The 21282-nt window shown below is 39.6% G+C and overlaps 1 protein-coding gene across 1 annotated transcript in view; it reads right to left on the bottom strand.

Moving 5' to 3' along the window:
• Nucleotides 1–10644: 10644 nt before the first annotated feature.
• LOC124263558 (cystathionine beta-synthase-like) overlaps nt 10645–21282 on the bottom strand; it is a 45634-nt gene continuing 34996 nt past the window's right edge. The window contains 6 exon segments of the mRNA XM_046698219.1: nt 10645–12038; nt 13803–13887; nt 15135–15243; nt 17541–17675; nt 20536–20547; nt 20948–21028. Coding sequence (XP_046554175.1) covers nt 11917–12038; nt 13803–13887; nt 15135–15243; nt 17541–17675; nt 20536–20547; nt 20948–21028 — 544 coding nt within the window. The 3' untranslated portion in view covers nt 10645–11916.

Here is a 21282-nt window from a genome sequence, read left to right as displayed (position 1 = left end):
GATTTATTTTAAATGTCTAACAGGGAAGTACATGTTCCTTGCTTGTCCCGCCACCATATAGCTGGAATATTGCCAAGTGCAGCGTAAACCTAAACTCACTCACTCACCCATTGCTTGTCACCAGGCGGATTTTGTGACTGGAGTGCAAGGCTGGACTCATGTCCTAGTTGTTGTATTGTAGAATCTCACCTTTGTTTTGCTTGTTAATCATTTACATCTCAAAGATGTTCAAGTGTATCGTTACCATGGTAACAGATTTGTTTCTGCATATCCAGGGCTTGATTTCAGCATTTGGATTTTGCACTTGTTCCTGTTCTTGATCTTGTCTGAACATTATGTCTGTGATTAATTTTTCTAATGCCATGAAATGTTGGATCAATTTCAGTATGTGAACCTGCACAGGTGCAACCTGAAACTGCAAATGCAGTCTCATATTCATACCAACTTGCATCAAGTGCATGTTAATGTTTTGTGTTCAAAGAACACAGACTCTGACTGGAAAACAGAATGATGAGGAACTGGCTTGGAGCAGTGACTGACAGACAGTTACTGAAAGACTGTTCATGTCATGACATTTAGTCAGTCCCTCCTGGATTCTGCGACGAATTTTTAAGAATTCCGCAGCAAATTTAAGTAAATTCTGCATCTCATTTTTAAAATTCTGCAAAATAAAAAGCAGTTAATAACTTGAAAAAAAACACACACAAAAATATTGATTTTGTGAGCGTAATTGCAGTGTCAAATTCAAATAATACTATTGTAAGGTACTGAAGAAAATATTACCTTATGAATAAATCATCTTTATTCGTGAATATTTTGAAAATATTGTTATAACAAATTTCACAGTTCGTTTTTGTGTAACCAATCATACTTTTGATGTTTACCCCTACTTTTCGTTTCGGTTGATAGTCAATGTTGATTCAACTTTCAAAATAAGTAAATTCCGTTGCAGAAAAATGGCAAATTCTGCATGAAAATATGTTTTCCGCGGACCATACGTTTTTCTGCAGAATAGCGGAATCCAGGAAGAACTGTTTAATACTTTTCAATTGAGCAGCAGGTGCAATCTATCGTTGTCTGGTGCAACAGGGTTTTTATCTAAGGTTGCACTGGGTGCAAGAATGTTTCATTTCCTTAAATTGACCCTGGTGTACATGTATATTATCTAAATATACCAAATGTAGTGCTTAATGTGCGTATTGACCAGATATTATTGTACTTTATCTATATATGCAACATAATGTATTCTGTCTGTTTTATACAGATAGTATAGTATTTTGTATATGAAAATATAATTTAGCATGTTATCCATATTTATCATGTTACATTGTACTTTATCCATATATGCCAGATAATATTGTATATTGTTTGTATACCATGGTATACCAGATAATATTGTATATTATTCATATAGGCTTGATAAAACCTGATACGATTGTATGTTGCTTGTATACCATGGCATACCAGATAATATTCTATATTATCCATATGTACATGATATTCAAGATAATATTGTATCTTGTTTGTGCACCATGGTATACCAGATAATATTATATATTACTCATATATGCCTGATATTCCAGATAATATTGTATATTGTTTGTATGCCATGTGTACCAGATAATATTGTATATTATCCATATGTGCTTGATATACCAGATAATATTGCATATTGATTGTATTCCATGGTATACCAGATAATATGACATATTATCAGTGCTAATATTACATATTATCTGCACACCACATAGTGTTATGTACACAGACAACAGTCTGTTGATTGGAGTAAGAATATTTCAGTCCTCCAAGAGGTGATTGGTGATTGGGTAATGTGGCACTAAGTCAACTTTTAGGGTAGGAATATTTCTTTCAATTGTTACATTTCATAAATCTTGCACTTGTACTATTGTGGTGATTATGACTTTGACATGGTCAAACTTTGAGCTTTAATTGCCAAACACAAATGTGACCAAAGTTCCTGGTCCCTGTGAATCGTTAACAGATGTATGCAAAGACTGTGCAGTTGTGATACTGACCAAAATGTACAGGTATGTTCACTGGCCATTTCCAGGAATTTGGATCAGTTCATATTCTGGGACAATTTTTTCCCCAGATGTAATGATATGTAAAATTGTCCCATTGAAAGCTGAAAAAAACCCATGAAATGTCTTCATACCATTTTCTCCTGCAAAATCACTGATTTTTTTTCTTGACGTTCAGGGTAAATATGTTTTATCTAATAAAACCCAAACATATTTCTATTTGCCGTAAAATTTTACACACCTTTGTAATCAGTTTGATTGGCATTTTAGAAGTTTATGAGTAACATAAAAGGTAGGATACTTAATGGATGACAAATTCTTTATAATAATCAGGGGCGGTGGGGTAGCCTAGTGGTTAAAGCGTTGGCTTGTCACGCCGAAGACCCGGGTTCGAATCCCCACATGGGTACAATGTGTGAAGCCCATTTCTGGTGTCCCCAGCTGTGATGTTGCTGGAATATTGCTAAAAGCGGCGTAAAACCAAACTCAGTCAGTCAGTGTTTATAATAATAATCATCATAATATCATAAAGAAGTGGTCATCCACACTGAAGCCTAACTTCCTGACCTGTGTATGTCTGAAACTTCAAGTTTCCAGTTTTGTCGGTAAATTGTGATAAATATTATTTTGTTACTATGTATGCCATTGAACAAAGGCTGGAGGTATTTGATGACGTGTAGTGTACCGGTGTGGTTGTTGACGATGGTGGTATTAAAAGAAATGTTTATTACTTTGTTCTTTCTTTGCAAGGCAAAATGTACATTGTTTCACCAGAATAAAAAGGTTCTGTTGCTAATACGTTACTTCGTATACACTAAATATATATAACTACACGCTGATTTAATTAGTATTTTAATACTAGTTACTTGTTATGAGCTAATGGAGTGTGTTGTTATGACAGTCATACTTACTGATATGTTCATGTTTATTGGTCTCAACAAAATTAAGAAACAATATTCAACCAAATTTTGATTGATGAGAAAATTGTTTTACTTCACTTCAATCTGGTCGGCGGCGGTGGAATAGCCTAGTGTTTGCTTGTCACGCTGCAGACCTGGGTTCAATTCTCCACATGGGTACAGTGTGTGAAGCCCATATCTGGTGTCCCTTGACGTGATATTGCTGGAATATTGCGGCGTAAAACTAAACTCACTCACTCAAGATGATCAGTTGAGTAGTAATGCCCAGGGACAGTGAGGTAGCCTAGTGGTTAAAGCGTTGGCTCGTCACGCCGAAGACCCGGGTTCGAATCCCCACATGGGTACAGTGTGTGAAGCCCATTGATGTGATGTTGCTGGAATATTGCTAAAAGTGGCGTAAAACCAAACTCAGTCAGTCAGTCAGTCAGTAATGCCCAAGTTAAAGTTAACTGTGGATTTTGTGTTAGTGTAAGTCAGTTAGTCAAATTAATGTTATTGCAGTATTATACTTATTACTATACACATTAACGTGCTTGTGTAACATTATGATTACTTCTGAGATATGTAGCGTATTGCGGTGGAGTATAACAGCTATGCAGTACAATACACATTTACAGACGTAGTGCTTGTGAAACATTGCGTGGTTAGCCTCAGCTGCCAGCGGAATTGAACTTTTTTGTATCAAGTACAGATTTGAAACAAACAGTTTTTCATTTTTTCTTCCTTTTTTTGATTAATTCATGTAAACAATTGACAATGTGGGGAGAACAAACCTTGAGGGATAAAATGTCATGTATTGACTAGTATGGATAGAGTTTGTTAACAATATGCTTCTGCAGCAGTAAATGGGTACCCGGAAGGATGAGATGGCAATATGACTTAAACAGGGTTTTTGTAAGCTGAGAATGGATCATCGCATGCTCAAATTTCAAATAGCATTGAATTATTTTTAATGAAATTGGACATATTATAAACAAAGTTAGTATTTTCGAAGTGGTATTTATTTACTCTGTCATTTAACAGTTGTGTTGTAACTTTCTGAGTTGCTGTATTCTGTATGATACGTTTTTGTTTGTTATAAGCCTGTATAATTTCATGTTTTTGTTTTCTTTAAAGAGAGTCAATAAATAATATTTTTCACCAGATTTGTTGTTAATAGGTGAGGTGAGGTGAAATTGGGTTTAACGTCGTGCTTGAGAATATTTCGCTCATATGACGACGTGCATGCGTGTGTATGTTTATGTGCGGCTGCTTGTACTAGCCGAGACTTAAGCTGGTTTTATAGTGCTAGCCCACTGAGATACCACGCCGCAGTGAAGCATGAATACCCCGCTCAGACACATTATACGGACTCCGAGCCGACCAGTCCTTGATGTCATTAATGCCGAACGCCAGTCAGGGACCAACAAGTACCATATTTTAACGTCTTTTGGTATGACGCGGTCGGGGATCGAACCCACGACCTTCCGCTCTCCGGGCGGACGCTCTAACCACTACACCACGGAGGTGGTCGAAGCATGAATACCCCACTCAGACACTTTATACTGACTCCGAGCCGACCAGTCCTTGATGTCATTAATGCCGAGCGCCAGGCAGGGACCAACAAGTACCATATTTTAACGTCTTTTGGTATGACGCGGTCGGGGATCGAACCCACGACCTTCCGCTCTCCGGGCGGACGCTCTAACCACTACACAACGGAGGTGGTCGAAGCATGAATACCCCACTCAGACACTTTATACTGACTCCGAGCCGACCAGTCCTTGATGTACCCATTAATGCCGAGCGCCAGGCAGGGACCAACAAGTACCATATTTTAACGTCTTATGGTATGACGCGGTCGGGGATCGAACCCGCGACCTTCAGCTCTCCGGGCAGACGCTCTAACCACTACACCACGGAGGCGGTCTGTTGTTACTAAATACCGATAAAACTACAGACATGATTCTGGAACAGATCATACTCTTGTTGTGTATTAAAGTCAGCAAAAAAGGGAACCTTCTTTTCCACACAAGGGGCGGTGAGGTGGCCTAGTGGTTAAAGTGTTCACTCATCACACTGGAGTCCTTGGTTCGATTCCCCACATGGGTACAATGCGTGGAGCCCATTTCTGGTGTCCGCCCGCAGGTCTATTGCTGGAGTAAAGCTTAACTCACTCGCTCTCATACCACACATTCAGCAATATTCCAGCTTTTGCAGGTAAAATTTGACTGGGTGCGGACAAGCAAGTGACACTGCCTGCCTCACTTCACCCTTAGGGACCTGTTGTCTTCCATTGTGTAATCTTGGCAATACAACTAAAACTAGTCCGAAGTGAACCATGACTTCTTACGTACTGGCTGATTAACAGTTATCGCCATAGTTTTAATAGCGGTATTTACAAAATTACTACGCCGTTCCGCAGTTATCGACATTTCAGAATTTCTCATGTCATTAGTGAAATAATATATATTTATGTCAGAAAGTAACCTCAAATAACTGATCGTATGACTAGGTGTTTTTTAACAGTAGATTGATTGGGAATAAAACAATGACTGCTGTGAACTTGAACTTGCTATTATATAGATCATGTGACATCCCCCCGACTAAGTTAAAGTTTTTTAACAGGGTTCACATCTTTATTTTTATATTTTCTCTTATGTTACTTACAGTGAAGAATTTTCTTATGCTGTCCTTCATTATTGTCAAATACCTAAGGGAAAAAATTCCGGAATTGTATTCATTTGAGTGGCATTCTAGAAGTTGGTGGTATAGAGATGACAAGACTTTATGGATGATCAACTAGTGGCATTCTAGAAGTTGGTGGTATAGAGATGACAAGACTTTATGGATGATCAACTAGTGGCATTCTAGAAGTTGGTGGTATAGAGATGACAAGACTTTATGGATGATCAACTAGTGGCATTCTAGAAGTTGATGGTATAGAGATGACAAGACTTTATGGATGATCAACTTCGTTGTTTTGACATAAAGTCTTGTCATCTCCCGAATTGTAATTGACCAGACTGACTGACTGAGTTTGGTTTTACCCCGCTTTTAGCAATATTCCAGCAACATCACAGCGGGGGACACCAGAAATGGGCTTCACACATTGTACCCATGTGGGGATTCGAACCCGGGTCCGCGGCGTGACGAGCCAATGCTTTACCCATTAGGCTACCCCACCGCCCCGTAATTGACCAGAACTGCGTACGCGTGATGTATTGGCGATAACTGTTCGGCAGCCAGTACCAAATCATCCATCTATGAGTTACTTGAAACAGCAATTTTTTACTGATCCACAAATCCTTGAATCAAGGTGTTTATTCCAATTTTGTTCATTTAAATAAATAACAATAAAACAGAGAAATAGGCTGAAGTTTATTGTCATGATTAACTAAAGAGTACATGTTTCAGATCTAAATACCAGACAGGGCGCGATATAGCCAGACTTGGACACAAACTTACGACAATGTTAGTACGAAGATCCTGATGAGGAACAGTGCCCTTGACTACATATCCACATGAACCTAAAAGCAGGTACATTACAGCAGTGTATGAAATAAGCCAAAACCCCAGCCAGACATCAGGGCTGGTAACTTCAAAATGTTACCAGCCCAAAATAGATTTAACCAGACCAGACACCAAGACATGGTGAATTATTCAGATGTATGGAACATCGGAAACCAGACCATCGGGCTGGCTAGCTGTAATTTAGACCGTCCGTAAGAAATCTAGCCCGTCTTGGGCGGTCGGACGGGCCTTATTTCATACACTGATTACAGCTGTTGAAATGATGCAAATGCAATCACATTGAGGAACAGTGCTCTTGACTACATATGCACATGTACCTCCAAGCAGGTACATTACAGCTGTCAAAATGATGCAAATGCGAAATACAATATACTCATGGAAAATACAACAACGGAACAGAGCCATAAAGAGGGGGTTTCATCTCAATACCTATTGACAGCTCCTGGCTGTTGACTGCCTGCTATGAGAGGCATGGGATGTCCCTCGCTGTTCCAGTCACTAGATTGTCTGGTCTAATCTGGATTAAGTACAAGCAACCGTGATATAGCTTGAATATTAAATACATACCTTGAGTGTCACCGGGGACTGAACTAATCGGGTTATATACCGGTACACAATTCCTGGTGTATAACTAACACTGAACCAATCGGGTTATACACACAGTTCCTGGTGTATAACTAAGACTGAACCAGTCGGGTTATATATCCAGTTCCTGGTGTATAACTAAGACTGAACCAGTTGGGTTATATATCCAGTTCCAGTTCCTGGTGTATATACTTCCTGGTGTAAACTAAAGACTGAACCAGTCGGGTTATATATCAAGTTCCTGGTGTATAACTACAGACTGAACCAGTTGGGTTATATATCCAGTTCCTGGTGTATAACTAAGACTGAACCAGTTGGGTTATATATCCAGTTCCTGGTGTATAACTAAGACTGAACCAGTCGGGTTATATATCCAGTTCCTGGTGTATAACTACAGACTGAACCAGTCGGGTTATATATCAAGTTCCTGGTGTATAACTACAGACTGAACCAGTTGGGTTATATACACAGTTCCTGGTGTATAACTAAGACTGAACCAGTCGGGTTATATATGCAGTTCCTGGTGTATAACTACAGACTGAACCAGTCGGGTTATATATCAAGTTCCTGGTGTTTAACTACAGACTAAACCAGACCATATTCCTACTGAAAATCATGCCAAAAAATACTACAGTTTATGACTGTTCCTCTATGGGTACGATAAACCTTTCGCTCTAAAAAGATGTGCATATTTTATAAAATAAGAACCACATTTCATTACACACATGTCTAAGGCCACTTTTTCTGAGAAAAAAACCCCAAAATACATTTCATCAAAAATGTCTATCATTCCCTTCCCATTGGCACCCCCAAAATACACAATGTCATACCCTCGGCTAAAACACCTGAGAATGTAAACACTTGTGGTACTGAAGTGTTCCCTAAATTGAAGCCCCAATTTCATCTTCAAGAGAGTTTCAGAGGTAACATATAGGGGTGAAACGGTACACTCTTACCATGGTACGGTATGTATTGCAGTACAAGGCCCTCGATTCGGTATATGAGAACTTACTTCCGGGAAAATTGCTCCGTCTAGCAAAGAGATTTTGATAAACGATTTGATTTCTAGACATTTTAGAAAAGGTTTAAAAAGGTTAACAAAATGACGGTACGAAAATCGAAAATACTGAAGTTTTGGATTGCAAAATACAAAATTCTACAAACACTGCGGTATACTGTTCACCCCTAGTAAGATGTTTGTTGAATAAACACGGTGCCGTTGTACAAAGCGATCTTGGCGCTAAAGTGACCGTAACTCCCATGCCTTAACATAGACTTAAGGTAGTCTTAGCTCTAAGGTTGTTTTGTACTACAGCACCCAGGTTGTAGTAAAATTAACACATATTCACACTCTCTTGTATCATACATGTGACAGAATACTTATTAATTTCTTGACGTTTGTTTTCCCATAAACTTCATTGTCAGCTTTGATCTAAACATTTTGTTCAATTGATGACAACTGTGACTGGTCAGTTTGATGGCTGTCCTGGCTGGTCACTCTCACACTCACTGGCTCTGGTCACCAGGGCCTAGATTTTCAAAGCTCTCTTAGCGCTAAGATAGTCGAAAGTGCCATACATTAACATTAACTTACGACTATCTTAGCGCGCTAAGAGAGCTTCGAAAATATAGGCCCAGGATATTTCCGTAAACTGCATGAGCCTTAGAGCATGAGCTGGAAAATCTTTCCTCAACCAGACAAACCGAGAATGGCCAACCACTAAAAACTGGGCCCTTACGTGCATCGCTAAGGTAACAATGCAAGACAAAATATCCGGAAACAGAAACAAAAAGTCTGACTGAAAGCATCAATCCATAAGTATTGATCCATTCCTTGTTTTGCTGCTGGAAATATGAGTGAGTGAGTGAGTTTAGTTTTACCCAGCTCTCAGCAATATTCCAGCAATATCGTGGCAAGGGACACCAGAAATGGGCTTCACACATTGTGCCAATGTGGGGAATCGAACCCACTGGGTCTTTGGTGGACGAGCAAACGCTTTAACCATTAGGCTACCCCACCGCCCCTGAGCAATGACTAAATTACAGTATAACATTCGGAATGTTGTTTGAAACATAATAACAAAATATATGCTTGTAAAAACAATACAGAGGTAAATCAATAACAGACAAGTCTCTGAAAATGCTACAAAATGCATGCATATTTTTTTGCTGCTTTTTTGTTACTTCTGTTTTATAATGCACATGCAATTCTGGATTAAACAGCTGAAAAACATATTCTGAACTTCACAAATCTTTTAAAAATATATGTATTCGCCAAAAATATCAAATCCAGGCATAAAGAAATTAAATCAATTATATGTTTTTGAAGTGTTCAAACTGGATTGTCATGGAAACCAATGGAAACAAGTAAATTAACCAAACAAATCAGTCATAGATGTCATACTGAAAACAGATCTAATGGTCAAGTATGTATCAACAAATGCTAGTATACAAACACTAGTCTCTAGTCTTTTCAGTTGAGTATTTTTGACTTCCTGAAAATGTGAAGTACACACAGAACAAAATTCTACAGAGCCAGGAAATTTTAAGATACATATATTTATCAACAGGTTTTCATTATGGTACTGCAGAGAGAGTGAGCTTAAGTTTATGCCGCTTTCAGCAATATTCCAGCAACATCATGGCAGGGGACACCAGAAACGGGTTTTACACATTGTACCTATAGTCCGTTTGGCTCAACAGCGGACCGATGAATTGCAATCTAACTCGAAAACTAATAAACATAACATACTCAATGAAACGCTGATCATAATCAAAACATCATACCCACTCTGTGAGGTTTTTGCAGAATTTTTGTCCTAAAAATAAAAAAGTTGTTTTAACAATCTATCATTAAAATATTGACACAGTTCACTATTTGTTACGAGGGAGGAGTGCAGAGAAAGGGACAGCCAGGTTTCATTGAGTATGTTATGTTTATTAGTTTTCGAGTTAGATTGCAATTCATCGGTCCACTTTTGAGCCAAACAGACTGTATGTGGGGAATCAAACCTGCTATTCAGTGTGATGAGCGAATGCTTCACCTACTAGGCTACCCCTACTACTGTAGAACATGGAGAGAATGAAAATTGACAAATCAAACAAATGGATAAAACAAACTTATGTAATGTTCATTTCAAACACACCCTCTACAGTGAATTAATATACGCAACATACTAGTATTTGATCCCCAATAAACCCTAATACCCCTAATTTGTGACTGAATGAGTTCTAATTAACTCACTAATTAGTGACATGCTACGCAAACCATAGAGGGAATTTCATAGTCAGTAAGTGAGTGAGTGAGTTGGGTTTTAAGCCGCTTTTAGCAATATTCGAGCAATATCACTGCAGGGGGCTCAAGAAATGGGTTTTACACATTGTACCCTTGTGGAGAATCGAACCCATTCCTTTGGTGTGATGAACAAATGCTTCAACCACTAGGCTACCCCATTGCCCCAATTTTATAATAAAATCACACGTTAATTTTAAGTCTCCATCCTTTGGGTATCACTCAGTGACTTCATTCAAGACAGTGAAGACGATGAACAAACCCAGTAAATGTAAGTACAAGATCTTTGAGATTCTGAATGTAAATCTTTCATATGAATTTTTGAGCAAAGCAGATGAGGAAGGACCAGGTGTACAACCACCAACTGGTGCTACCCCATCACCTAGTGGCACGAACAATTAGTTAAGTCATCAATACAGGAGTCCTGTCACTTCATTCATTTGATAATCTGGGTCTGGGTCATGGATGAGGGCATACTTTGGGACCATTCATTTGATAATCTGGGTCTGGGTCATTGATGAGGGCATACTTAGGGACCATTCATTTGATAATCTTGGTCTGGGTCATGGATGAGGGCATACTTAGGGACCATTCATTTGATAATCTGGGTCTGGGTCTTGCATAAGGGCATACTTAGGGACCATTCATTTGATAATCTGGGTCTTGGATGAGGGCATACTTAGGGACCATTCATTTGATAATCTGGGTCTGGGTCTTGCATAAGGGCATACTTAGGGACCATTCATTTGATAATCTGGGTGTGGGTCTTGGATGAGGGCATACTTAGGGACCATTCATTTGATAATCTGGGTCTGGGTCATGGATACGGGCATACTTAGGGACCATTCATTTGATAATCTGGGTCTGGGTCTTAGATGAGGGCATACTTACGGTTTTGGGACTGGGATATTTTTAAAAAAAGGACAAAGAAGTGGGTTTTTATAAAAATACAGGAATGCAGTAAATCTGCGTCAGGTTTTCAAAAGAAGACAATTACATGCCTCTCACCAAGTGTCCAGAAAACAAGGTTTGGTTTCATCTATGCTCAACTGGGCGGTCCCTGAGCTGTAACTGTAATGTTTCCAGATTGACAGGACTCACTGTAGCATGACAATATAATCAGTATCAAGGACAAACAAAACATCATCAAATGTTGCCGCACCCTATAAGTAGAACTATATACATAAACATATATGTAAAAAGAGGAATATTTGTTGACATCATGCCATAGTTTGCTCACAGAAACAAAAACATACAGACACCACAGCAATTTAAATTTGCCCTCAATCATTTCAGTTCATCTTCTTAAAGTTACGTCAGATTCATGTCAAAATCACTTCAAGTGACATCTGCTCCAAGTGGCATCTGCTTTAAGCGACATCTGCTTCAAGAGACATCTTCTTCAAGTGACATCTTCTTCAAGAGACAACTGCTTCCAGAGATGTCTGCTTCAAGTGATGTCTTCTTCAAAGAAACATCTGCTTGAAGAGGACATCTGCCTCAAGTATTGTCTGCTTTATGTGGCGTCTGTTCCATATGATGTCAGTTTCAAGTAGGGTCAGTTCTACTTGTCCTCATGTTTGGATTTGTCGCTGTTTTCATGTTGTGTGATGAAGTTGAGCAAGTCAATCCTTGTTGCGATGCCAAAAATCATCTGCTTCTTGGACATTAAGCTGCCTCCCTCGTCTGCTTTCAAAAGTAAAAAAAAGAAGATAAAGTAACCGAACAGACATTCACACACACACATCCCCAACCTGTTAAAGAACAGAATAACTTGTGCTTAGTCAGCAATATTCCAGCCAAATCTTGCCTACATGCAGTGAATTATGGCTGGACCAAGCACTCACAGTGAGAATCAGAAACTCTCCCTCGGACCTGACACCACAACTGGATGCCATTAACAAAGTCCACCAGATTTAGTCATCTCTGACAACACATATAGTGTTGGGGAATTTACCCATTAATCAACACAGTAATCTACAGTATGCTTGAGAGGCGAGGTAAATTAGCTTTGTTTTATGACACTTTTAGCAAATGTTCCATAATGGACAATAATTGTGTTACTATTTCCGGCTCAAATACACACGGTTTTCAAAATCATATTCCATCAAATTTCTGGTTTTCTTGTTTAACCAAGTGTAATTTTACTCTTATTTCGTTTAACACTATTGCCACTTTTTTGATAACCCTCAAAAAGAGAGGTAACTGCCTGAGGGCATGCCACTTGAGGCCATGTGCTTGCACAGTAAACAACTTTCAACCACGAGAATGTCAAAAGTAGTGGTGAGCATAATTATTAAGTAACTTTAATCTATCTTTTCATGTAAGTCAGGGTCATTTTTGTGTATCAATTTTGCTTTATTTGGTAATTTTTGTGGCAAGTTGTAAGTTTATGTGAAATTATGTGAATACATGTTTTCATGGCTAAAGGTTAACATTTTCTCAGTGCTTTTGTAGAAGTTTTCATGCTTTTAAAGTTTTATTGTATTTCAAATGTGCTTAGGAGCATATAACAATATTTTGTAGGCCATGTGCTTTTGTCTTTTGAATGAGTTTGGGAAGTGGCAGTACAGCCATTTGCTCCATTTAGCAAGTTAAATTCTGTTTATGGCTTATTATTTCCAAAAACTTATTTAGTTGTTCTACTATTTTCAGTTAATCTACTGTAAAAGGCAACAGGAATATGACTATTAGAATTAGAGTTGGAAATGGATGGACATATTGAACAGATGGACATTGAATAAAGTGATACATACAATACACAAGCATCATGTTGTTCGCAACAAATACAATGCCCAGCAAAACAACTTAGAACTTAAAAGGTAAATAATCTTGTCTAGTGATGTCCAAGATATTTTTATGGATTAAACTTATTTATAATTTCCCTCACGACGTTTTGAGGCGATTCCAGGTCCCTTCATCAGGTGAACTGACACGACGTTTCGAGACCATTCCAGGTCTGGGAATGGCCTCGAAACGTCGTGAGGGAAATTATAAAGAAGTTTAATCCATAAAAATATCTTGGACATCAATGTACAACTTCTAAATGCCACTGAAAGACATTGTCTAGTGATGTTTAATTGCACATTTGACGTCTTTACTGACAAAGTCGTCTTCTGTTGTTTGTTCATGCGAAGTGATACGATGTTGTTTTCTTACCTCTGGAAAAGAGTTTGATGAAAGCGTAACTCATAGATAAGCCAACCCCCTTCTACAGATTTCTTTTTTTGGTCCTCAAAATTCGGCTTATCTATGGTAATATACGGTAGGTGAGTTTTCTGCTGATGTGACACATAGGTTTTAAGAAACTCAAAGCCTGAGAAAATAATGATTCAGGTGTCAGAAGTACAGTGAGACCGAAGATGCTGGAAACGTCTTTGCCAATCGGGTGTATGTTGCTGAACTAATGTATCTCGCTGAACTAATACATCTTGCTGAACACACACTTACACTGTCTCTGGTTGTGCACAACGAGGACGAAGTGGTCTGTATCCAACATGCGGGAGAGCTGACCCAGTGACGTGTCCATGTGGATCTGGAACAGTAGTAACAGTAACCTCCCCTTAAACATGACTTCTACACCTTCATACAACAGTAATCTCCCCTTAAACATGACTTCTACACTTTCATACAACAGTAACCTCCTCTTAAACATGACTTCTACACCTTCATACAACAGTAACCTCCCCTTAAACATGACTTCTACACCTTCATACAACAGTAACCTCCCCTTAAACATGACTTCTAACAACAGTAGCCTCCCCTTAAACATCACTTCTACACCTTTATACAACAGTAACCTCCCCTTAAACATGACTTCTAACAACAGTAACCTCCACTTAAGCATGACTTCTAGCAACAGTAACCTCCCCTTAAGCATGACTTCTAACAACAGTAACCTCCCCTTAAGCATGACTTCTAGCAACAGTAACCTCCCCTTAAGCAATACTTCTAACAACAGTAACCTCCCCTTTAGCATGACTTCTAACAACAGTAACCTCCCCTTAAGCATGACTTCTAACAACAGTAACCTCCCCTTAAGCATGACTTCTAGCAACAGTAACCTCCCCTTAAACATGACTTCTAACAACAGTAACCTCCCCTTAAACATGACTTCTAACAACAGTAACCTCCCCTTAAACATGACTTCTAACAACAGTAACCTCCCCTCAAACACCACTTCTCCACCTCAGTATAACAACAGCAACAGTAACCTCCCTTAAGCATGACTTCTAACAACAGTAACCTCCCCTTAAGCATGACTTCTAACAACAGTAACCTCCCCTTAAGCATGACTTCTAGCAACAGTAACCTCCCTTTAAACATGACTTCTACACCTCAATATAATAATAGCAAACAGTAACCTCCCCTTAAACATGACTCCTTCACATTCATACAACAGTAACCTCCCCTTAAACATGACTTCTTCAAATTCATACGACAGTAACCTCCCCTTACTACAGACATAATGGCTGGAAGAGTCACCTCCCTTCTGTCAAGTGATGAGACGTTTTGTTGATTGATATCAACCAAATACAACAGATACATGTATTCTTGCGAGTGAATCTGGTTTTATATGGTTTCAGGAATATTCCAGTAATATCATTTTAGGGAACACCAGAAATGGGCCTCAAAGATTGTACTCATGGGGGGAATCGAACCAGGCCTTCGGTGTGATGAGCAAATATTTTAACCACTTGGCTAATTGAACACCCCTATGTATACTTTAACAAACACACTCACATGCATGTATATTGTTATATTGTTAGAAATTCTTCCTACCTGCTTGAACTGTTTGTACATGACCTTGGACACGGGGTCATTTGACTTTGCTTTGTTCTTTACCACCTGAGCCATCATGTTGCCAACGGTTACCATTCCCAAGATGCATCTGAAATACACAGACCATCATCTCATTTTATATACGGTGATATAAACTTCAATGGTGATACGGACTTCAATGGTGATGTTGACAAGTAATATTGTATGTATAGGTTGGTCACTTCCTGTTCCCCGGTGATATGGATCTCAACAGTGATATGGACATTGGATTCTATATCACCAGCAGAGGTACCAACGTACTAACACCACATGGGTGATAAACACACTAAAAGTAAAAATGCATAATTGTGAACAAATATATTAGCATCTAGCACTAGATATGAATGCTATGCAAGTTTTAAGATTAGCCTTGAGGCAGAGAAATATGTAATGGATTCGACCTTGTGTAGATTTGCAACCGACTTTGCTTGTGCTCGAGTTGGATGAACAAGGCTAAATATTGATACCGGGGAGACATAATAGAATTGCTAAGTCTGAAAGGGTATGTACGAGGGGGTATCAAAAATTTCTAATTACCACCAAGACGTGTTTAGGGTAGAAACTTTATTTTGATTTCTTGACCTTAAGACTTCTCTACATAGTCACCATCCAGAGTGACACATTTCTCCCAACGTTTCTTGACCTTGTGCAGACCGCTTGAATAGACCCCCCCTGATTTCATGGAAAACCAACCCTCCACCTCTTCAATGACCTCATTGGTATCATTAAAACGGAGTCCTCATCTTGGCTCAACTGTGTGGGACATATGACCAGTTTGAAAATGCCTTGTCCATCTCACAACAGTATAAGATGGTCTATTTTCACCACAAACAGATGTCATCTCCGTGTGAATCTGTCTGGCAGTGCAACCCTTCAAGTGCAAACACTTGATAACACTGTGTGCCTAAATTTTCTCCATACATGGGGTTACTCATGATTTGGATGAACAAACACAAGATTGACTAAAATGATGTAAATAGTTTTTGGTCCATTTACTAGATAAGGATCACTGATGTTACCTTAAAATTTTCATCATAATTTCTAAAAAAATTCATGGCGATAATTAGAACTTTTTTTAGACATGGGGTGATGTATCCTGGATGTTTGTTTATGTTCCCCTCGTCCTTTGGGCTCAGGGAACATAAACAAACATCGAGTGTACATGAACCCATGGGCCCCGAGGGACCAGTGAACAACGTATTTGTCATACCGAACACCTCAATGGTAATTTTGAACTGTTTGAAGCACGGGTATCGGATGATAGTACGGAGTACCAGACGACAAGAAAAACAAATATAGAGTTATCTCCCTTCCACAGTTTGCGTTCACAAAACATCGGTAGTTTTCGTACATCATACGTGATTCAATGTTATTCAAGACAAAGAATTACTACTACGAAGTACCAAATGAGTTCGGCATTCCCAACGGGGTACATAGAAGCTTGTAAGCGGGGTACATTGAAAGTAATAGAAGAGCGCTCAGCCAATCAGAAAACAACATTTATGTGTGAGGTAATTAAGTCATTACGATGAAAAACAATCTGCTGAAATAATAGACAAACCACACCCTAGTGGTATAAATAAACTTATTACCCACATGGTCAACGTATGGGTAGGTGCATACTAATCTCGAGTGTCGTATCGCGTTGACCTGTGTCGTAACGACTTGACCTGAGATTCTAACGATTTGATTAGATAACCGATGACCTCTCAATTAGGTCACATTCTGACGTAAATATTTTTTCATTCATAACAAATACGTGAATTCATTCATTCTACAACTTAAAAGCATTGTGGGAATGTAAACATTGCGAACGTTGCCGTGTCGCTGTTTAATTGTGAGTCGAACTGAGACATTATATCCGAGGAAAATACAAACGCAATGTTTCCGCCAGTGATGTTAGTCGAATGAAGCAGCTGGAAACCAAGAAACGAGATGCTATGGAGTAGTTTAATGTAGGAGGCTGTACGAGGCGATGACAACTGACATGCATCGTGACGTCGGTTACCAAGGGGGCAGACGAGCAAGGCGTAGTGACGATATTACAGTGTGACGTCATGCAAATAGTGTACTACAGAACAACATTCTACCGCAACCTCTAATGAAACCTGTTTCGGTTTGAAACCACAAAAATAACAAAAATACGCTATTTTGTCAATTTAAAGCATGTTAGACGTGGGTAATAAATAAAATACCACACTCGATCTCATAACATACGAATTATACAAAACTTGTGACCTTCCTATGGTTTCTGACCTCGCTTTCGCTCGGTCAGATACCATAGGAAGGACACTCTTTTCGTATAATTATGATGTTACTAGACCTCGTGTAGTATTCTCTATATATCCCGCCTTGTCCCTCACTCACCCAGCCTCATCCACAACAGGGACCTGGTCAAAGCCCTCGCGGTTCAGCAGCTCCAAGGTCTCTTGGATCGTCACGCTGGGTGTCACTGTCAGAGGCGCCTGCAGGTTGAGGGAGCTCACCTTCAAACTCCACCACCTGCAAGGTCAAGGTCAATTTATTTAGTAGGAGAGTTCCTTATTTCACAGACAGAAAATGCTGACTGCAGCAGCCTGAGTGAATGAGTTTGGTTTCACGCCGTTTTCATTAATATTCTAGCAATATCACGGTCGAGGACGCCAGAAATTGGCTTCACACATTGTACCCAAGACGGGAATCGAACTCAGGTTTTCAGTGTGACAAGTGAACGCTTTAATCTCCAGGCTACCCCATCCCCTCTCAGCATCCTGTATATTGCATCATGAATACTGCTGGCCAGACACTCTGCCATACATTGCCAATTCACACACCTAAATAGACTTATCGGTCCTTTCAGCCATATATTTCTTTATTGTCAGAGTGGATCATATTACGCATTTACAAGTTCTGAAAAGAATACACATTTCTTCTGTTTCCTTAATTACAAACCATATTCAAATACAATTCCCCTTGTGCTTAAAGTAAGATTTCTAGACAATCTTATACAATGCATGCTTAACTTCACCTTCACCTTCCACCACTACCCATGCGCATGACCTTGACTTCCAACCTTGACCTTTTCATCCCATCTTGACCTCTAATTTCCAACCAAACCTCAGGCTTAACCCAAAGCACTGTCTGCTGTTACAAATAAAACTAATTATACACTAATAAACAAAGCTTTGATGACCACTACTGTCTTCTGTCGGTTAGTTCTACACTACACAACATGCACATGTAACGAAAACCATTGTGTTGGAAAAGAAAATTATAAGCAACACAGGAGAGAACCCTGACAAACCAGGTATAGCGGAAGGCGCACACAGTTTCAGTACAGTACCCAGACACTGCAACTGACTGACTGACTGACTGAGTTTGGTTTTACGCCGCTTTAAGCAATATTCCAGCAACATCACGGCTGGGGACACCAGAAATGGGCTTCACACATTGTACCCATGTGGGGATTCGAACCCGGGTCTTCGGCGTGACGAGCCAACGCTTTAACCATTAGGCTACCCCACCGCCCCAGACACTGCAACTATCCAAATCTGATGCATGGTGCTCACACCTGCTGAGTCTGTGCAGGAGGGTTTTCAAAACCTTACAATCTTGTGATCAACAGCATGAACATCGATCTATACAACTGGGATACGATGACATGTGTCAACCAAGTCAGTGAACCTGACGACCCAATCCCGTTATTCGCCTCTTACGACAAGCATGGGTTACTGAAGACCAATTCTAACCCGGATCTTCACGGGTTTGTGGATTGGGAGCCTGAACTTCATTTCATGTATCTTGTCACAAATTTGCAAGACTTGGATTTCCTGTGTAGTGAGTGAGTGAGTTTTGTCTTACGCTGCACTCAGCAATATTCCAGCTATATGGCGGCGGTCTGTAAATAATCGAGTCTCGACCAGACAATCCAGTGATCAACAGGATGAGGATCAATCTGCGCAATTGGGAACTGATTACAACCGCTGTGTCAACCAAGTCAGCGAGTCTGACCACCCGATTCCGTTAGTCGCCTCTTATGACAAGCATGGGTTACTGAAGATCAATATTCTAACCCGGACCTTCACGGGTGATTTCCTGAGTAGATCTGTTTACACCTGTGGGGTATACTTGAAACTTATGCCCCTTCTTGTGTTACACAAACTTCCTCTATATACCTTCACAACAACCAAACATCATCCAACACCTCGTGCAATCAATGGCTGACATGTACAGTCCAGTTGGCGGACCGATGAATTGCAATCTAACTCGAAAACTAATAAACATAACATACTCAATGAAGCGGTGATCATAATCAAAACATCATACCCACTCTGTGAGGTTTTTGCAGAATTTTGTCCTAAAATAATAAAGTTGTTTAACAATCTATCATTAAAATATTGACACAGTTCACTATTTGTTACGAGGGAGGAGTGCAGAGAAAGGGACAGCCAGGTGTTCGAGAAGCACGTTCACAGACAAAGTTATTTATTCATTAACCTGTCCTATGCCGTCTCCATCCGTTCTCTAACACCTGGCTGTCCCTTTTCTCTGCACTCCTCCCTCGTAACAAACAGTGAACTGTGTCAATATTTTAATGATAGTTTGTTAAACAACTTTATTATTTTGAGGACAAAAATTCTGCAAAAACCTCACAGAGTGGGTATGATGTTTTGATTATGATCAGCGTTTCATTGAGTATTTTATATTTATTAGTTTTCGAGTTAGATTGCACTTCATCGGTCCGCTTTTGAGCCAAACGGACTATAAGTGTGGTGTGAACAGAAAGAAAACACAAACGTCAAGTCAAAGACAGTGAAGACAAGGTGATAGCAAACAGGTTTAGTTGTACTCAATGAGTGAGGTGAAATGGTGCTGCATGCCATGTTCAAGAGTATTGTACTTACTACATGTGTCTGTGTGTGGCTGCTTGTATTAGTGAGTGAGTGAGTATGGTTTTACGCCACTGTTAGCAATTTTCCAGCAATATCACGGCAGGGAACACCAGAAATGGGTTTTACACATTGTATCCATGTGGGGAATCAAACCTGGCTGCTTGGCATGACACCACTAGGTTTTATGCTTACTCAGCATTATTGCAGCTATTTGACAAAAGTCATGTTGTGATTATGTGGTGAGATGAGTGAGTGAGTGAGTGAATAAGGTTTTATGCCGCTTTGGCAATGTTCTAGCAATATCACGAGAGGGTACACCAGAAATGGGCTTCACACATTGTACCCATGTGGTTAATCGAACCCGGGTCTTCAGTGTGAAGAGCGAACACTTTAAACCACTAGGCTAGACCATCTCCCTTGTGGTGAGATGAGCTAACACTTGGTCCACTAGACTAGTGTAGCGGAAATGAGAAACAGACCGAAGCTTATACCTGTAGGTGCTGCTGAAACAGAGCAGGGATGTCTGTTAAACAATTTCAAGGAAACAAAAATACATCTGAAAAAATCTGAATATATAATACCCATCAAAAGTTTCGACTCGCTAATGTAAATACAGCCACTTCAGTTAACTGTTCTAAACTAGATTTTGCAAAACATTCCATACTGTTTGAAGGTACTGTTTACACATGAACTGATGTATTGTAAAACAAATTCGTAACTTTGAAAATATTATTGTCATGAGTTCAATAAATGATGAAACTATGTGAAACTTAACGGATCCATCTACCTTCAACTCAGGAGTCTTCCCTCACGGAGCAAATAAGTCAAGACAGAAACGGTTCAGTTTGGAACACGATGCAGTGGAAGCGAGAAAACATGCCGTTGTCGGCCAGGAACACTCACCACTCCTTGGAGGGCTCCACCTGGTGGTCTAGTTCCAGGAAGTCTCGCTGGCTCATCCAGTCGTCACTCAGGTACTTGGACCTATTGGAAACAAGACACCAAGCAGTTGTCACTCTGAAGCATACTTTTTCATATTTTGTTTATTTGTTTTTTTACGCCACTCAATACTCCAGCTATATGATGGCGGTTGGTAAATAATTGAGGCTAGACCTGACGATTCAATGATGTCCATTTTGAGCATTGATCTACTGAGTTGGGATACGATGACATGTGAGCCAGGACCCGTGAAGATCCGGGTTAGAATTGATCTTCAGTAAACCATGCTTGTCGTAAGA

The sequence above is a fragment of the Haliotis rubra genome, unplaced genomic scaffold, assembly GCF_003918875.1.
Source record: "Haliotis rubra isolate DU_JTF1 unplaced genomic scaffold, ASM391887v1 Scf89, whole genome shotgun sequence".
Taxonomy (NCBI): domain Eukaryota; kingdom Metazoa; phylum Mollusca; class Gastropoda; order Lepetellida; family Haliotidae; genus Haliotis; species Haliotis rubra.
Note: the sequence above shows the minus strand (reverse complement) of the source record. Positions and strands in the feature narration are given on the sequence as shown.